Source organism: Sylvia atricapilla, chromosome 1, assembly GCF_009819655.1.
Source record: "Sylvia atricapilla isolate bSylAtr1 chromosome 1, bSylAtr1.pri, whole genome shotgun sequence".
NCBI classification, from domain to species: Eukaryota; Metazoa; Chordata; class Aves; order Passeriformes; family Sylviidae; genus Sylvia; species Sylvia atricapilla.
The window spans coordinates 22,423,840-22,442,910 of NC_089140.1; the positions used below are offsets into that span (position 1 = coordinate 22,423,840).

Below are 19,071 nucleotides of genomic sequence, written 5' to 3' on the forward strand. Positions count from 1 at the left end.
CCAGCCCTTTGATCATCTTCAGTGTCCCTGCCCTGGACGTGCTCCAATGCATCCATATCCTTCCTGTGCTGGGACCCCAGAGCTGGGTCAAAACCAGAGGGACAAAACCTCCCTGCCCTGCTGCCCACGCTGCTTTTGGTGCAGCCCAGGACACTTTTGGCTTTCTGGGCTGTGAGTGCCCATGGCCAGGTCATGTCCAGCCTCTCACCCACCAGCACCCCCAGGTCCTTCTGGGCAGGGCTGCTCCACATCCCTTCATCCCCCAGCCTGTGGGATACTGGGGGTTACCCAGCCCAGCTACAGCACCTTGTACTTGGTCAAGTGTATTGCACATGTACAGTATATTTATTTGTGTGTGGTTTTACACCATTCCATGATTTGAATATGCAAACCCAGTTTCAATTTTGGTGTGAATGTATATATTGTAAGCAAAGCGTGTTGTACTAATACCATCTTTTTTGAGTATGATGTAGGATTTTAGACCTTTGGCATCTCTTTATTTCCATACATCATACAATGAAGATTCAAAATAGTGCCATACATTTATAGAAAGATATGTGTGTAAATCAGTTTTTGATTTTTCAATTATTTTGAAATATGAGGAAATATTTTAAAACAAAAAGCAGAGCTGAGAATTCAGCAACAGTACAAATCCATTTTCAGTGTGAAACTTCCAGTATGTTGGAAGCATCACAATACTCATATTCTGTATGTGTCTACACTGGAGTTTCAGTTATTATATATGAATTTCCCAGAATGTGTCTTAAATTCTTAGTATCTTTTTGTGCAAATCCAATCTTCTATTTTTATATAAAGATCTAACTTTTACAACAAGTGTCTCTGGGATATGCCTGAAATTTTGAGAAACCAAATTATTCTTATATTTAAAAATCTCTAAACCTTGACATTTACATTTCCTGTTGGATTCCAAATAATATCCACAATTACTTATTGCTACTGCTGTATCAGTAGTAATTACTCTTCTTTAACAAAACAACCAAACTCAACTCATACTTTCAGGCTGCTATTGCTTAATTAGCAAAACCTCTATTTCAGTGAATCAGATTGTGCATTTGGTCCTAATTTTCATGTATTAAATTATATTTTTCTTATCTATTTGCACTGTTTAAAATCTCTGATTTTCCTAGCTGAACCTTCTCTTATTGTTTATTACTTTGTGAGAATTTGTCCTATCAAGTATCAGAAATATACAGAATTAAGCTTGACTTTATCCTTAAACATTGCTGGTCCTCTAAATCTCATTATCTCTGCTTTTAATGAAATGAACAGCTTTACAGCAAAAGAAGATTTTAGAATCGAACTCTGCCCACAGTTACACCAGCCTAAGACTAAAGAATTAATGTCAGTTGTTCTTAATTTAATTAATTTCAAATCAAAAATATCTACAACAATTTTATTTTAGTATTCAAATTCCCCAAACATACACATCAATCGTGTGTGTATTCTGGGTTTGTTACAAAATAAGAGACAGTTGAATTTTCTTTGATTTTAAGCACGCTAAAATCCAGAGATGAAAAATAAAATACTTGCATAATGTTTTTCAGAATTAAAGCATTTTTATATGTCTTTAGACATATTTTGTATTGAATGAGAGGCCAATGGGTTCTTCTTGAAAATGGAGTTTTGTGAATACATTATTTAAAAAAAAGAACTATGTTATGTGTGTCAACAGATATTTGATACTTTTTTTGTTTCACAAATTTTCAATTTCAAGTAGTTGGAAAGTTGGACTTATCTCTAGTAACTGACAAGTAGCAGATACTTCCAAAAAGAAAGCAGGTGGATGTCCAGTGATTTTTTTTCCTAACATAACTTCTCAGCCTCTTGTAAATCAGTAATTTTGGATTTATTCAAGATAGATGCTGCCTCCAGATTACTGTATTTAATAGCTACATTCTCAAAAAATTATCAAACATTTTAGAAATTTGAAACTTTCCTAATTTTTAACAGAAAAATAAAGAAGAAAAAAAGGTTCAATAAATCTATCAAATAAATAAATTGCATTCTTTCTTTTTTTCCAAAACCAAATAAGTTTGTTTCAGGGTATTTATTTTATTGTTCCTCCTCCAATATGCAGCTGTTTCAGTGATACTGGTGGTGATACACAAGTATGATACTTTTTTATCAAACATTCTAGACATTAAGTGAAAACCCTGTTTTGCTGGAGACAGACAGGAGCCTGAACTAGTACAAATTACTTTTTCACATAAAAATGAAGAACAAATAACAGTTAGAACTTCTAACTTAACTGTGTCTGTTATTGCATTTCAAAAGGCTTTTATCTTTTAAAAGGATTACAGAATTGAATGTCCTGGACTGTTTCCTATTTCATTCCTGCAGAGTGAAACCACTCAAGGTTGAAGCATTGTGCTTCATTTCTTTAAATAAAATTAACTTTAAAAATCTTAGAAAACATCAAATCTTTGAGAATTTTAATGGGATAAATGCCACTCTATATTCTATGCCAGTCCTGCACAGGAAACCTAATTAAAATCACTAGAATGGGCTGGTATAACTGAGAGTAGAATTTAATATCTCTGAACAGATTTAGGCAGAAAGTACTAAAATTGACAATCTGACTACATTTGAAAATTAAATATGCTGCTATGACTTTACAGTAATTTTACGTTTCTGCAGAACATGTAATTAACATTCATGTTCTCTACAGTTATTTAATTATTTTGATGCAATAGTGATAATGTTGCAGAACTATGATATTGTACTAATTGAAAATTACTGTCAAAGTCCATAGGTATTGTACTGTAATGCATCCACTGACAGTATATACAGAAATGTATTGGCCCTCTTTCCTATGCAAAAAGTTACTTAGTCATTATATTTCTTCAACAGTGATTAAACTGCTAAATTTTAAACTGCCAAAGATGTCTGGAGAGAACAATGATGAGTCATTCCTCTTTTCAAACTGTGTGTAGAAAATGAAAAATGTGTTTTAATTTTATATGTTACTTGAAAGGTTGAAATATTGAAGTATTAATAGACAATATTTTTAGATCAACTGTATGAAGGCATTTTGTGAAATATTTATGCTACAAAGATGAAATATGGTTTCCTGTAATGCCATGTGTTTACTTCTAACTGGAATAGCATGTTGGCTTGTGATTGAATATTTTGTAGTGTTCTTTAAGGACCAATCCACTCCAAAAAGACACTGTTAAGCTTGAAGGTAAATAACAGTCATGCATTTAGCAAACTTTATATCCAGCATATGTTTAGTCCCACAAGGGATCTTTTATTCATGTGACCAAACACACTGATTTCTATAGAAATCATTGTACAACTTCTCATTGGAAAAATACCAGGGGGTAATTGTTTAGTTTAGATTGCCTAAATACAAACAACTAAATTCATTTAGACATCTTCGTTACTTAGGAGAATAAATACATATTTTTCGAGGAATATCCCGCTATAAAATTATTTTTGTGTAGCTTTATATAAATTGCTTAACTGCCTAATAAAAATAAGTAATGAAATAATATATAGTTTAAAAAATAGTGCTTAATATGTGATACAGAATTGTGCACATATTAAAAAATGGAGACCTCTATGTATTTAGCAACACATTATTTGTTTTCCATGGATATTAAGATACTCTTTCTTAACATTGTCTAAAACAGAATTCTGTTACAGGTTCCATGTGTCTTTAATTCTATTAACAGTCGCAGCTATGTACAAGTTAATTAAGTGCACATGTTCTTGAATTATTTAAAGCTTTTGAGTTATTTAGAGCTTAATTGTTTTGTAATTGTTTTGCAAGTTCTCTAGCTTGTGGTAATGGTTACTGTGAATTGGTGCCACATTTAGTTTTTTGTTCCAAGGTTGTGAATTATATGATGTGCCAACATAAGAAAGTACATTCATATTTTTATTTGGCATTAATTGCCTATAAAATAGTGTGTTTCTATGTTTGTGTCTGTATGGTATTAGCTGCCCAACTAGCATTAAAGGAAATAGTTAATTAATATAAGGCAGTGAGTTCCCAAGTGGCAATAAATTTCACAGGTGTGAATATAATTAGGAAATAGCTTTCCTCTGAAAGTTATATATATCAGGTGCATAAAAATTAGATAGAATTTTTCAGTGTAATATTTTCACATATGCAGAGGTAATGAATGCATATGCTTAGACCCTTGCAGACAGTGCATCTCCTAATCCACAAGATTTTGATTTCTTGGCTGTTCATCCTGTAGTATTTTCTATCAATATAATGAATAATGTTACAGTACTGATATTGTATCACCATATGATACTGCTTGAATTAATGAGATTACAGCCTTTAAAATAAGCGACACATTAACTGACTTGAACAATGATCTCTGTCATTATATATTGTTTCTCATGCCTTGTTGGCAATGTCTTACAGTGAACATAATATGTCTCCCACGTGTAATATTCTCTTTGTAGTTGTGTTTCTCAGACTGTTTGTGCTGTCTCTCTGAACAGGGCTATTATAAATTATTAGTAATGCTCTTATCTATTTTTCCATAGTGTTTTACACAAAAATCAATAAAAAATCAGTGTAAGGTATTTTGCTTTTTCTTCTGTGCTTATTCAGAATAAATTTTACCATGTGTTTATTTCAAATACATGTGTGCACTGATCAACATTTTCTCTGAGAGATAAAACTTGAATGTGAGTTCATAAAAATATTCTAAGGGCAATTTATTTCAATATCTGGATAACAGTTTTTTCACACAGACACACTGGATAGCTATATCCCTTAACCTACTCTTAAGATATTCTCCATGCTTTCAGAACACAAGAGTGAACACTACAGTACTGTCAGCATATATTCAGTCCACTTTTCATTCAACAAAAGGTTTGGCCATGATGAGATTTCTAGACACCAGTATGTTTGCCAAGTGTCCTGTCGTGTGTATGAAACAGAACTACTCTTCAAATGACTCAAACAGGTGAAGCACTTTGTAGTTCTTCATTTGAAAATACATAACCTTTTTCCTAAGAGGCTTGTGCCAGCAGAGAGGAAAACAATACACAAGAGGTATAATGCTGCTTAACTGTCCATGAGCAGCATAAACTGTTCTGAGTTCAGAGAAGTAAAGATGCATGGGTCAGTGGAGCTGACAGCATTTGCATTGCTTTCACATGAGGTTACATAGCCTTCCCAGACTCCCAAATGGAATAAAGTATTTTTAAAATTCAGAACATTTAATATTGGCTTTTGCCACGGCTAACCCAATAGTAATTTGGACCTCGAAGTCTTTAATTTCTTGGATTTTCTTTTTAATCTCCTCATTTCTCTATATCTCAGTTCTTGTTCCACTGAATATTGATATTATGCCAGCAGCTCAGGCCACAAACTTACACCTTTCTCCAGCCTTACCTTGTACTGTACAAGAGTATAAGTTCTGTATCCTGTGATTCACTGTTTTTCCTTACCATAATAAAGATCAGTGTGAAAGTTCCCCTCAATTCCATACCACCCCATGACTTCAACACTGTATTTTAATAGTACAGGCAGGTAAATCCAGATGTTGGAATCTATGTTGACTTGACAGGTTTAAGGGTGAGTCTACTGCCACCACTTCAAAGGACTTTTCCTTTTATTCTGTGAATATCAAACACAGAAGGTCCATCAGGACAGACAAAAAAAGGAGAATGAAAAGGAATTCTAGAAGTCAACACACTTTAAAAGAATCTTAGAAAAACTGATTTTTGTACTTTAAAGACCTCAGTGTCATATTTGATAAAGAGTGCAGGTGGCTTTTGACAGAGTCTACAGGTTCAGTACAACCAAGAAAAGGACATCACTTGACTAGAGCAGAAGACTCCCATTGCAAAACATGAACAGTATATACTGAATAACAGTCCTTTAAAAGCTCACAACCTAATTTGTAAAGCAGCAAATACTGAGTGCTAGAGGAAATAATTCACTCAGCAAAGTCAACAGGAGATTAATGGCAGACCTAGATATATAACATATATATTATAACACACACCTGTGTCCTACACACAGAGTCCTGTGGTTTTATGAAATTTAAGTTTTAGAAGAATAGAATTTGTTGAACTGTGTCTCCATAACAAAATAGTTTGTCCTCAGTCAAAACAGAAATCCTGTTTACATGAAGTCTACTTTTTAAATGTATTTCTTAGCATTTGTAAGACTTAAAATTCAGTACTCTCATAAATAAGGCCTTGGTGTCTTGAATATTTTCATTACCAATGGAAGAGGTAGATATGATAAAAATAAAATACAAGCCTATTTGGGGGTTATTAACTTTTGATTAAGTATTTTCAGAGTTGATGACATGATTTTGAGGATGGGCATCTGCTATTTGCCAAGGGCACCAGAATCCCTTTACTCAAACTTGCATAATGTAGCTTTTATCCTAAATTCTAAAAGCTTCATTTTGAAAGAGGTGCACAGTGAGCAACTAGAGCTTTGCAATATGATCTTTGGAACAGTGAGCCAACAAGTGCCATGTGACTTAAGCTTATAATTTACAGACTAAGTTGCCCAATTTAGGTATATTCTCTATACATTTGTTATTCAAAACACAGAAGTACCAAACTTGAAATCACTTAGGCTACTATAGAAAGAAATGTAAGCAGGTTTTCTTTATATAAGCTTTAAAACTTTTTATACATATAACTTCAGTTCCTATGTGAGCACCAAGGAAAAAATAATATATATATATAATCCATCTTTTTCAGCTAACTGCCTACAGACATATAAGCATTGCCAGCACGATTAATCTCAGATGCTTAATAAAAATTTTGTTCCATCCAGTGTAAGCCCAGATACAAAACAGACTGTTCACAGAAACAAATATTTTAAGTAGAACATGGAACGGCCAGTAAAGTGGTTAGAGTAATGGAGAAATGTGTGTACATGGATGGATGAAGAGTGTCAAACACCAGCTCCAAGGCTGGCAACTGCATTGTCACATCATGTGAGGGCACTGTATAACGTGCTGCAGGTCCTGCCCTTGTATGACCTGTGTTCTGTGATGGCAGCTCACAATGTTAGGGATGTCAAAGGGGTCATTGCATTTTCTAAATTCAGAGTCCTATACTATGATATTTTTGCCATCATTTTGGAGTTGCATACAGGATGAATTTCTACTAAATGCAGAATGTGCATGCGTGTTTTTGTGTATGCCCAAATACACGACATTGGGTATTTTCCCTTTGATGGAAAGAGAACTCTATAGCATATATGAGAACTAATAATGAGATGCACCTTATTTCTACAGAAGGCAGGTATGAAATGGGAGGGGTGTTAGCATGCAAGCTGGGAAAAAATGAAAATAAGGACTGCGTTGGTTGCAGTTGGAGCCATAAAGTTGTCTTTCTTGATTGTTATCAATCACTTCATATAAAAGCCATCTGGAGACTTAAACAGCTATCTTAGCATTTAGTGAATTTATTCACATATTCAAATATTTGGAATCACTGTAGTTAATTATTTGTCAATGAAAACTGAGGTTGGCATCAAGAATGCCTGCACTCAAAGACGTGGGATATGTGCATATCCAACGTGACACGTTTGCAACTTGCCCAAAGTGTATCCAAATCCTAGGAATGGCAACTAAAGTGAGCTGTCCAGTACAGTACCTGTGAGCACACCAAGCACTGCGTTGTCCTTCCTCAGCTGTCAACTAAGCCTCAAACAGCTGCTCACTCTTAGTAAGTAAAAGATACCTACATCCCCTCACCCTTCTACTCCTGCCTTTATTACGTTTTTGTATTGCTCTGTGCAGAGAAAAGTTTCTTTTCGCCTTTTACCACGCTGCCAGACTCCCTCAGGCAGCGCCTTCCTGTCTGGGGTTGTCATGGTGGCCTCTCCTGGAGGGTTTTTCCAGGAGCACTTGTTATGGATCGACTGGCCTCTTCCTTTCCCGCTGCCCACCGTGTGGGAGCCGCCGAGCCTTTGCCCCGCGGACGGTGTGGGGAAATGGTTTTCTCGCCGAGGTCGCGTTCACAGACAGCAGCCCACGAAGTGACTTTTCTGGCAGGGTGGCGGAGGGCGGCACAGGCGGGGGTCGCGGCAGAGCCGCAGCAGGGGAAGGCGGCGGGCGGGCCGGGCTGTGCGGGCCGGGCTCCGATGGCCGGGGCTGTGCGGGCGGGCCGGGCTCCGCGGGCCGGGGCTGTGCGGGCGGGCCGGGCTCCGCGGGCCGGGGCTGTGCGGGCGGGCCGGGCTCCGCGGACCGGGCTGTGCGGGCCGGGCTCCGATGGCCGGGGCGGTGCGGGCCGGGCTGTGCGGGCCGGGCTCCGATGGCCGGGGCGGTGCGGGCCGGGCTCCGCGGGCCGGGGCTGTGCGGGCCGGGCTCCGATGGCCGGGGCGGGCTCCGCGGGCCGGGCTGTGCGGGCGGAGGCGCCGCGCCGCTCCCATGGCAACGGCCGGGCCGCGCTGCCGCCGGCGGAGGCGCCATGGCCTCGCTGGCCGAGCCCCGAGCCCCGCGGGCGGCCTCCCGCTCCCCGGCCCTCGGCCCCTCTCGCAGCGGGCTCAGGAACGCTCCGGACGCCGCCCAGGTGAGCTCTCCCGCGGGCAGGGACAGCCCCGGCCCCGCTGCTGGCCCGAGCCCTGCCCTGCCCCGCCCGCCACGCCCTGCCCTGTCCTTCCCTGTCCCGTCCTGTCCCGTCCTGTCCTGCCCTGTCCTGCCTTGTCCCTCCCTGTCCGGGCCGGTCCTGTCCTGTCCTGCCCCGCCCTGTCCCACCCTACTCCGCCCTGCCCCACCCTGCCCCGCGCTGCCCCTCCATCTTCCTCGGGTTGGGAGCCAGCCTCGGTGTGTGCTCCATGCACAGCCTGGCTTTACCCGCCCTGAGTAAATTCATGTCTGTTGAACGGGGCTATTTCACGTTTTTAACACCTTAAAAGCAAAATTTCAAAATAATAATAATAAAAAAAGTTAAAAGTGTTGCTTTTTCAGGAGACACTGTTGAGATCAGTGGATTTGAATCACGTCATCACACTGCTCAAAGGTTCGGGCTCAGTAAGTAACCCTGGTATCTCACTATCTCAGTTACACAGGTAGTGATGGGGCTTTGACAAGGCTTTTATGCTTTAGCACCCTCCCTAAATAAAGTCAGATGCGTTTATTATATCCAGCACAGGTGGCTGGAGCTACAGAGCACAAAGATGAGTATTTCTTCTGGTGTTTGACTGCTTCTAAAGATGCTCATTGTTAAAAAAAAATTGTGTCAAATTTGGGTTTAAATTTAAAAAATACATAGAGAGAGAATGAGAAAACCACACAGGAACTTAAAAAAAGGACAAAAGCATGACCATTCAAAAACTAGACATGCAGAATTTCTAGCATGTTTGAGAATTTTAGAGTAATGAAATCTACAACTGGGAAATAGATATACACTACCACCTTATTGAAAGTATGTCATGGATTTATGCAATTGCCCAAGTTAACTGCTAACATTTCTTCAGGGAGGTGATTTTAAATGAAGGAGAAATATGCAAAGGTCAGTGTTGAAGAATAAATACAACTACCTATGCACACAGGAGAAGCATCATCTCATGAGCTTTCCCAGATGATTTTTAGTCTCCACAAGATGATTTGGCAGATTAAATTCACTAAGCCATCAAATAATTTTGATCCAAAGTATAGATGATTTATGCTCTTAAACAAGGACCTGATTAACCTAACACATTTTAAATTAATGCCCCACAGAGAAGTAGTTATATCTTCCCCTCTTCCCCTTTTTTAATACAGAGCTGATAGAATAAATTTACTGACTGAAGAAAAAGGTGCCAGATGATATTGTTTACTGCTTCTGTAGAGAGCATAAGATATATGATAAAATGCCTGTAGGATTCTGGGCATGTAGACTCCTGAAACAACTTCTTGGCCATCCTCAAAATGCAGTTGCTCAGGAGAGCTGAAATGAGTGCTGCACATCATTGACAGCCTGACATATCCTCACTTCAGTTGTTTTCAGCTTTGAATTTGAAGGTTGTTTCCCAGTGGTGCAGAGCACTCTAAGCCACTTAGATCTACATGCTTTCACATTTATGTTGTGTGTGACATAGGTTTGGTTTTCTTAGTTCCTTTTCTTTAGAATCACAAAGAATTTAAGGGAAGGAGTCCACATGTTTGTACAGGATTTTTTGAAAGCCTCTTCAGTTACAGGAGAACAGACTTCATACTTAAAAATGAGGCTTCATCCTGGAGTTAATCCTGCTTCAAAGCACTTTGAGAATTTCATTGTGTCTTGTAAACTTTTAAATCTGGTTTCCACTTCCATTTAAATTTAAAAAGGGATAAACATAATAGTTTAGGGTTCTAGGGCAAATTGCAATTAAAACCTGCTTTTCATTCTTTTACTTAAGAAAGATTTGGAAAAAGAGCAGCTGAAAACTCTCAAGAAGGTAGTCAAGCATTTTGAAAATGGACTTGTATCCTTTTTGTTACTCTAGAATTCTGTAGTCATGGTATTTTATGTATGGTAATACATACTGACTTTTCAGCTAAGTATTTGATGCTCTACTGTGCTTCCACATGGAGAATAGGGATGATCATATACATTCTCATTAAATTCTCATTCTCATATACATCCTCCTTGTGTGCACACAGCCGAAGTTGATAGTTGGCAAGATTCTTGAATATTAGATTCATTTGTCCTAAAATTCAATAGAGGGTTCTCAACCTGTATAGTGGCTGAAAATGTCCAAAATGTAACTGGTGTACTTTAAACTCAGAATAGAAAAGCACAATAATTGCCACTTAAGAAACAGCTGTTAAAATAGCAAGAAAAAAGAGCCTTCCAGTAAGGAGATATTTTAAAGAAAAATGAAGTCAGACTAATTTATCTGAAACTTTTTTCATATTTATAGTACAAAATGAAAGGTTCCAATAATGAGAAGCACTGAGGAGGGTGTTGGCATGTGGAAAAATGTGATTAATTTCATACAGGTCAGATAATTGCACAGTGATTTAAGGCATCACATTACAACTGAGTTGTGCACTTAAAGGCAGTTTCTGTGAGTCAGTGGATTGGTAGTAACTTCTCAGTCTCAGTTCTCTGTTTAATTTTGATTTTGCACCTCTACCCTAAATTAAATAATCTCGATGTGTATTTGGGTCCTGATTTTCAAGTTTCAGTTAGTCACTTGGGACTAGAGGAGAAAACAATTTAAATATCACAAGGCTGTCTCAGAACTTATATAGGTAAATCTGACACTGTCATGTAAAAACTTTTCATCCTCCATTTTTAGAAATTTGGTACTGAGCTTCCAGTGAGTTCAGCTCAGAAGACACCTAAATCAGATTTGCAAAAGTTGTACTTATGTAAAAGTCAGCCTGCTTCGAAAACCCTAAGTATTGACTCACATACTTCTCTTAAAGACCTAACTTTGTAAACATTAGTCTTGTTTTTTCTTGGTTGTATCTTCGAAGTGCGGTGAGCACAGTTTTCAGCTTTTTCTTCTGATTCATAGTGGTACAGATGATCTGATTTCCTTAATTTCACATTAAAAGCCCCTTAAGAATGTAGCACAAATTACCAAAATTCTTAACCTGTGTGCAGAAAAAATGAATGAACAAGAAGCTTTCACTGAGCCTTTATGTGAACTTATTAAATTGTTTGGGTAAGTACCTCAGCCCCTCTTTCATAGATTTAAATACTGCTTATAAACAGGCTTCTACTTTTTCTGAGGCAACTGACATATCCATACAGCATTTAACTACAAAGCACCTGTATCTGCAAGGTATCTATTGTATCATGCTTCCTTTTCATCGACTGTCTTCTTGTGTTCAGGTTCTGGTGATGTGAATGAGGAATGTATTTTAACAGTTCAGTATCTGTGCAGTTACATGTTACATCATTCAAAACGGTGTTGTACTTGGCCCCAGCTTGCTTGGAAGCAAGGTTCCCCAAGGTCTCTTACTGCCTAAGTCAATCTGAGACTGCTGGCCTCAAAAGATTCAGCAGCTAAGTGGTGCTGAGGTGTGTTTTGCTGTTTCAGATAAGATCTTAAGTGATTTTAAAAACTTAGGGTGACACAAAGACACTATAATACTTGAAGGTAAGCATTACAAAATGACAAGCTATATTACAGAAGAGAACAAACCACAACAGGATTTAGTATTTATATTTACTTTAAAAATGTATTGCATGAACTTTTGGGCATCTTTGTTGTCATACTGTATTTTAAGTAATTTGTAGAATAGAACTTAGGTGTTATCCACACTTGTCATTAGTTTTCTCCTCCTCAGTTACTCAGTGAAGTTATTTGTGGTATGCTTGTAGCTACAGCTACTCCTGTACTTAATTTCATTTGAGGAGAATAAGGAAAGAAAAAAAAATTGCCAGATAGAAAACTAGTGGCATAGTAAAACAGATATTCAGATACATTTTTACATAGCTTCCTCTCAGCAGTTAGGTTTAATAAACACAAAACTTCTAAGCTGAATCTTTTAGTTCCCTAAGCCCCCTCAGTTGTACTGCTTTTCTTTGCTGCCACACAGTGGGGAATGAGGAGGTACGTCATGGAGTTTAATTTTCTTTGGTGTTTGCTCGAAGCAAAACAAAACTGAGAATGAGTGTATAAATTCGATAAAATGTATCTGTGAGACTTTTCCTTTTTTAGAGCAGTTCAGCACTAATTGTGGTTTCTGCAATGAGTATATTTTGGAAAATTGCACCCTTGGGTTTTGCTTTAATTTCTGTACTATGGAAATTCCACCACAATTCACTACTGCTTCATATGACAGAGAAGCCTTTAACCAGCAGTTGGGACTGGTTTGTTTCAGAATTCAGTTTCAGATACATTAATTTCTCCAGTAAAATATTCTACTCTTCTGTAACTGCATCTGTTTACCTGTCTTCTTCCCACTTTTTATTCAGAGTCTTTGTTCTCCCTCCCTTGCCTCCCCCAACACTTCTTCCATTGTTTGCTCTCTCCTTTTTTTTTCCTCTGGCAGTATTTACAGAGGTAAACCTACCAGAAAGCTGCTTCTACAGTATGTACTGCAGGGACCTTAGCATAATATTATAATGTTTACTGTTAGACAGTTTTTAGCACTTACATGTTTATCATATCTGAGTATTTTGAATGTGTTACTGAGTATTTAAAAATATCCTGGTTTTAAAAATAACTTTGTTATTGTGCTGTTTGAGTCAGTTTATTTGGTTTACTTTTATCCATTTCAAGAGGTCTTGCCTGGAGATATGATCCCTTTTTTCCACCTCTGCACATGTCTGTACATAGCCTAGCTCTGTAATAGCCTGATTGTGTCTAGATTGTAGGATTTATTCTTCCACATTTAAATGACATTTGTTTATTCAGCATGTCTTGTTGCATCATATTTGAATTATGAAAATATGTTATCTATGAACATGTACCACTAATTGCCAACACGTAATCGCAGATTATGAAGCTTTCAGTGTAGAATCAGCATTGTGAAGAATGCGTTCATCCTAGAAAACGTGTTCTTATCTGAAAAAATTATCAAGGAAGAAAAGAAGAGCTACTGAACTTTTCTGGTGACTTGATTAAAACATAGGTGTAATATTTTTAAATTTCATTTTGCAGGTTACCATTTCACAAAAAGAAATCATCTGATGAACAAAACTATGCCGTTGAAGTTTCACAATCCATTGCACAACTAGGTGAGTGTAACCTGATACACCACAATAAAATTATTATTATGCCACAATAAAATCAACTGTATTATTAGCACGATTTTAATTTGTTGTTACTCCTTAGTAGATGTAGGTAATTATTATTCATTCAGTCCTCTGTGCTTTTTAGTGTTAGAAATTATTTTTACTTTGCTCTGCAGCTAACCTGCAGATTGGCTAGCAGAATTACCTGTTGGCCAATGTCAAAAGCTGCACAAGAAAACATTGCCAGTACAGATGAAGAAGTAAACATGCATATGGCCTGTTTCATTTCATTTTGATCTGAGAAATGGGGGTATCACTGCAAACACTCAAACCTGGGATCAAGGAACATGTATCCTTCCTGCTTCTATGCTCCCTTTATTTCATATCATTTCTGCTTAGAAGAAGAATGTCTAATGACATGTAGTGATGACAACAGCTTAGTGTAGAAGCTTAGTAGCTTTCCTCAGAATTCCACAACTTCTGGTGTAACATCCAGCATCTTATACGTGTCTGTAGCCATAAGGCAGGGAAGGTTATTTTTGTTTAAACTTGTGCTACTCCTCTAAGATGCCTTTGTCCTCTCCAGTGTGGGAGTCTCTGTCTCTTGAGTATTTTATCATGAAACTTTGCATGAAATTACAGATTTATACAGGATATGACCAAAGGAAATACTAAGTACTGTAAAAAGAAGAATGCTGTGTTAGGAATACTTTCTAATCAAATTATAAAGAATGTTAATTGCATTTATTTTTTTTTCTGTCAGGTTACTTGATGAGGGTGCCAAGCTCTCAAGTTAAAATACAAATCTGTAAGAGTATTGTTAGTTTTTATAATATGGAGCTACCAGGAAAACTACTTTCAGGTAAAGCACAGTATTTTATTTTTTAATGGTCCTAGCTGCTTTGAAATGCCTCTTTTAATTAGCTATCGATTAATTTTTCTTTTTAACTATGGTTACTGTATTCCATATATTAAATATATAACATTGGCAAATTTGCAATTAACATGTTTTTATAGAGGTGCATATTCTAAATCTGAAATAAGTTCATCAGTGTAAAAGGAATTAATTATTACACTTATGGAATTAGCATTAAATGGCATCCAGAAAATGTGAAGTGATATAAGATCTCTGAAATGTGGGTAATGGAGAGGAAAAAAAAGCAGTTAGGATCAGAATTATAAGAAGGGAAATGTAGTTTTCAGCTTTTTATATGTAGGCTGAGGGGAAGCAGCTCTGGTATCACTTGTGTTGTGAGGAATAGATTTGAACCTATCTAAATTTGATTGAGTTCATATTATATGGACACATTTGAACATAGGTTTGAATAAATCCTATGACTTGTCTATGCAGAAGGAGGCTAATGCATGGACTCAGGCATGATCAGAATCCTCTATTATATAATTCCTTGGACTGTTATGATGGTGACAGTGACTGTTGTCAGGTGAAGTCAGTCAGGGATCCCCTCCCAGAGGGGCACAGCAACTTGTGCTCTGAGACAGCACTGGATTTATAGGCAGCCAACTTCAAGTGAATATTGCCTCAATATGGGTCAAGAGTGCAGGTCAAGGAGCATGCTTGGTGTCAGTGTGTTCCCCTGCTGTGTTCCTGCAGTGTGGCACTAGTCCTGTGCCCTTTTACAAGTTTTCACTGATTTTAGGAGGCCTAAAGGAGCTGCTGCTACTACAGCACTTCAAAATTCTAGAAATATGAAAGAGTCCAAGTCTGGTTTTTTACCTTACAAACAAGACTCAAATCCTGCAAGTAGCTATGTGTGCATTTAGTTCTGTATCTGTAAATAATTTCATCAGGTTATTGAAAAATTTTATTGTTCTTCTTCCAATTTGGAAAATAAATACGTTATCTTAAAATGAAGACTGTGTTTCAGTCTGACTTTTTTAAGTCATATATTTAATTGCTAAGCATATATGTAAGTCTTGCCAAAGGTTGACCCTGCAGAGTTCTCTTATCTATAAAGTAATATCAGCTTGGAGCCTATCAGACTGTGTGCTTAGTCAAACCTCATTTCACCATGTGCATTATCTGTATTTATCAATCTTGTACTTTATAACATTTAACATATATATTTGTATATATATACACATATTTAAGCTTAAGATAATTTTTTCTTTCATGAGTTATAATATTAATTATAAATTTATTTTCTCAATACTTCACCTTCCCCATAATTCAGTAATGAAATACAAATTTGCATATGCATGGACAGAAGTAAAAACACGGACACATTAGAAAGTCAGGCTTGTAAATCAAACTTCGGATTCGCCTGTTTTAAGTAATATGATGATAGAATGCAATAATTCTCTTGTGAACAGGCTACTGGAGAGAACTGGGTTGTGTACTAGCAACTTACTGATGACTGAAGAAAGTTTTTCATTTCTGTAACCCTGCTTTTGCTTTCATTGTCTAAATTCTAAGAAGCAATTCATTTGTTTCTAGAGCATTGAAGTCTGCTTGAGCATGAGTCTGTTGGATATGTTTTAGGCACTATTCAAATACAAGAAAAGTAGCTCTTGTATATTGGATTTTTTTTAACTGCTTGAAATACAATACTTGGTTTTCAATTCTTTCTTTAGAAAGGATGAACATTTTGCAAAGTAATCAAAATTCTGAGTATTTACTGCATTATAACTAAAGCTACTGTATGTACAGGTTACCAGCCAACAAGTGCAAAGTATAAAATCCAGATGGCTGAAGAAGGATTAGCAGAAGCTCTTGTTTTGTCACTAGCATTAGTTGAACATCAACTTCTCGAGAAGTTGTGGGTACTTAAAGCTCTCCAGCATCTTTCCACCTCTGGTAAGAACAAACTATTCTTTCAATAATCTCATTAGCACTGATCTTAGATCATTTCTTCTGTGAGCATGCCTGAAACAATTACTGGCCCGTAGAGAATTAATTACTCCAATTTACATTATTTCAGCAAAAAATTGTAGAGAAATGGTGAAGGCCCAAGCAGCCAGCAGGCTTTGTTTGTATCTAAATGATGCTGATCCCTCAGGACAGCTGGTGTTCCGTTCCTCAGATATCCTATGGAACCTGCTAGAAAACACTTCAAAAGAAGACGTTGTTAATCAGCTCAGGAGCTTGGAATGTGTACAGTAAGTACATGGAGTACATAATTTTATGAATTAATTTTGTAGTTTTTGAGGCATCTAAGGCATTCTATTGTTGTAGCACATTGTTTGAAATTAACTGAGAGAAATGCAAATGGGTCTCTGATTACATCCTCAGTAAGTTTTCAGTATTAACACAGTTGTTGCTATTACAGGGCAAGACCAAGGTGCTCTGTTACTTAGTGCAGGAGGAATAGCTTTGTCTATTGCTTTGTACCATAAAAGAGCTAATTGCAGGATTTTCAAGCTCCCATGTTAGGCTCAACAGGCCAGTATTCCTTCACTGTTGAAATGCTGATGTTACAAAATTACTAGGAATTTCTATGCCATGATACACAAGGTTTATTTCTAGGTCCTCTGCTGGCATAAATAACACATTCTTTCTTAGTGAGTTAGGCTGTTTTAACTTTTTAATTAGACTATTTCTTCTAAATAATCATTCAGCAATGTCCAGTTCCACATTTAAGTAAATACTGTGTCTTTGTATTAATTAATTATAACACAAACAGTGGAAGATGCAATTTCTAATACATGCATCTTGCATCTGTAAATCAATTGGATGTCTAGTGGTACCCAAAAGAATCCACTTCATGATAAAGTTTTAAGTTACTTCTCTGGCAGTTAAAACCTAGGTCTTTGAAAAGTATGATGCTGAATAAGGGTTCATTTACATAGTGCTGTCCAACATAAGAATATCAAAAGAAAATGTAAAATGTATTTCATTTTGTTTTAAGGGCATTGAAAGAAGTCTTTTTAGACCTTCTCACGCGTGGCTTCCGGCACTGTGATCATCAGCTGCGGAATGACCTCTTGGTGATAGCCACATTGCTAGCTGAAAACCCTGCAGTACCTATGATTGTAAGTATTTAGAGTTGTATTCCAGAGACTAATAACTTCTCCTTTGCTTTTATAGGCTCAGGATTCTTCCCCATTATGGTTCTATTTATTTTTTTTTTTTTTTTACTATGTCTCCAATGCTTTTTTTTCTTTCTTGAGTTTGCTGAGCAAGAAAACATTTTTTCTTTCTGCAATTGTCTTGACCTCAAAGAGACTTAAAATCTGTATGTCATTAGCCCATATTACTAGCATCAACCTTATTTAATGCTTAGAGAATCACATTAACATTATTTATGTGCAAAATGTAATGTTAATTCTTGTATTCTTGTACAGATTCTTGAATATGCCATTCTCTTATAGTGAGTTTTGCCTTAAATCTCATTTGTTGTTTGAAGATGTAGGCTCTTTTCAGATGACCCAAGTTCAATGTGTGCCTTATAACTGGGAACAAGAAGGGTGTCCAAAACTCAGCTCAGGAGCTCTAAGTAAGATTCTGAGAAAATAATTACTTAGATCCAGTAAGAGGCACATAAATTGTTTTAAAGACTATGTCTCATAATGCACTACCATGACTTGCCTCAAATGTAGATGACTCATTCTTTTGTAATATTCCAGAATTTTTATGAGAAACCTGCAGAGAAATTAACTTTTTATAGACATTAATATTGCTTTAGTTTCTTGTTTTATAGCTGAGATTTACAACTTAAAATGAAGTTGTGACATTCATACTGAATAATTAAGCAATCATATGCCTGTGGATCTATTGGCTGTTCAGGAAAATATTACTTTCCTCTGGAAGAGAAGTTTTCCAAGTGACTGTATTACTAAATGAAGGTTACATGCTTTTCATTCAAGCTTTTCATTTAACACCAACTAGTATGAAATGTCTGTTATACTATTGCAGCAACATATTGGATATCTAAAACACTAAAATTTTTTATCTGTCTGTAGAGACATGGCATTTTATTCCCACAAAATAAGTAAACCAGGTATGTATTTTTAATTCCTCATACTGAGAGGAAGAAAAAATGTTTTTATGCAAAGAAAATATTAAAACAATTTAATTTAGGTTCTTTACTTTCAGCCTGCCTAGAGATTTTACAAGGTGTAAATATCAGGCAGAAAAAACATTAACATTACCATTTAATCCTGCCTTATAGGTAATACTAGAGCAATTTCTTCAGACTGTTCCCTTTTCTTCCTAATATACTATCCAAGCAACTTCAGAAAAGTTAATCTTGTATTTTACATAGTCCACAAATCAGCACAAGAGTCTGAGCCTTTGAAAAGGAAAAGTTTTCTCATCACAAGCAAACTGTAAAATATATGTAAAGTTCATAATGATATTAATTATCATCTCTGTGTTAGAACAAAACTGCTAATTGCTTACCTCAGAAACAAAACTCTTTTGCCTCTAATGTGCTGCATAGACACCTCCTGGCTTTGGTCCTATCCACTGTTATATTAGACAGTCTTGTC

The 19,071-nt window shown here is 36.8% G+C and overlaps 1 protein-coding gene across 1 annotated transcript in view; it reads left to right on the plus strand.

Annotated features, from left to right (window-relative positions):
• The first annotated feature begins 8,433 nt into the window (after window positions 1–8,433).
• Window positions 8,434–19,071, plus strand: part of CFAP69 (cilia and flagella associated protein 69) — a 28,322-nt gene continuing 17,684 nt past the window's right edge. Inside the window, 10 exon segments of the mRNA XM_066340951.1 lie at window positions 8,434–8,535; window positions 8,860–8,889; window positions 8,892–8,996; window positions 10,346–10,411; window positions 11,493–11,602; window positions 13,550–13,626; window positions 14,387–14,485; window positions 16,292–16,438; window positions 16,563–16,740; window positions 17,490–17,613. Of these exon segments, the coding sequence (XP_066197048.1) occupies window positions 8,434–8,535; window positions 8,860–8,889; window positions 8,892–8,996; window positions 10,346–10,411; window positions 11,493–11,602; window positions 13,550–13,626; window positions 14,387–14,485; window positions 16,292–16,438; window positions 16,563–16,740; window positions 17,490–17,613 (1,038 nt within the window).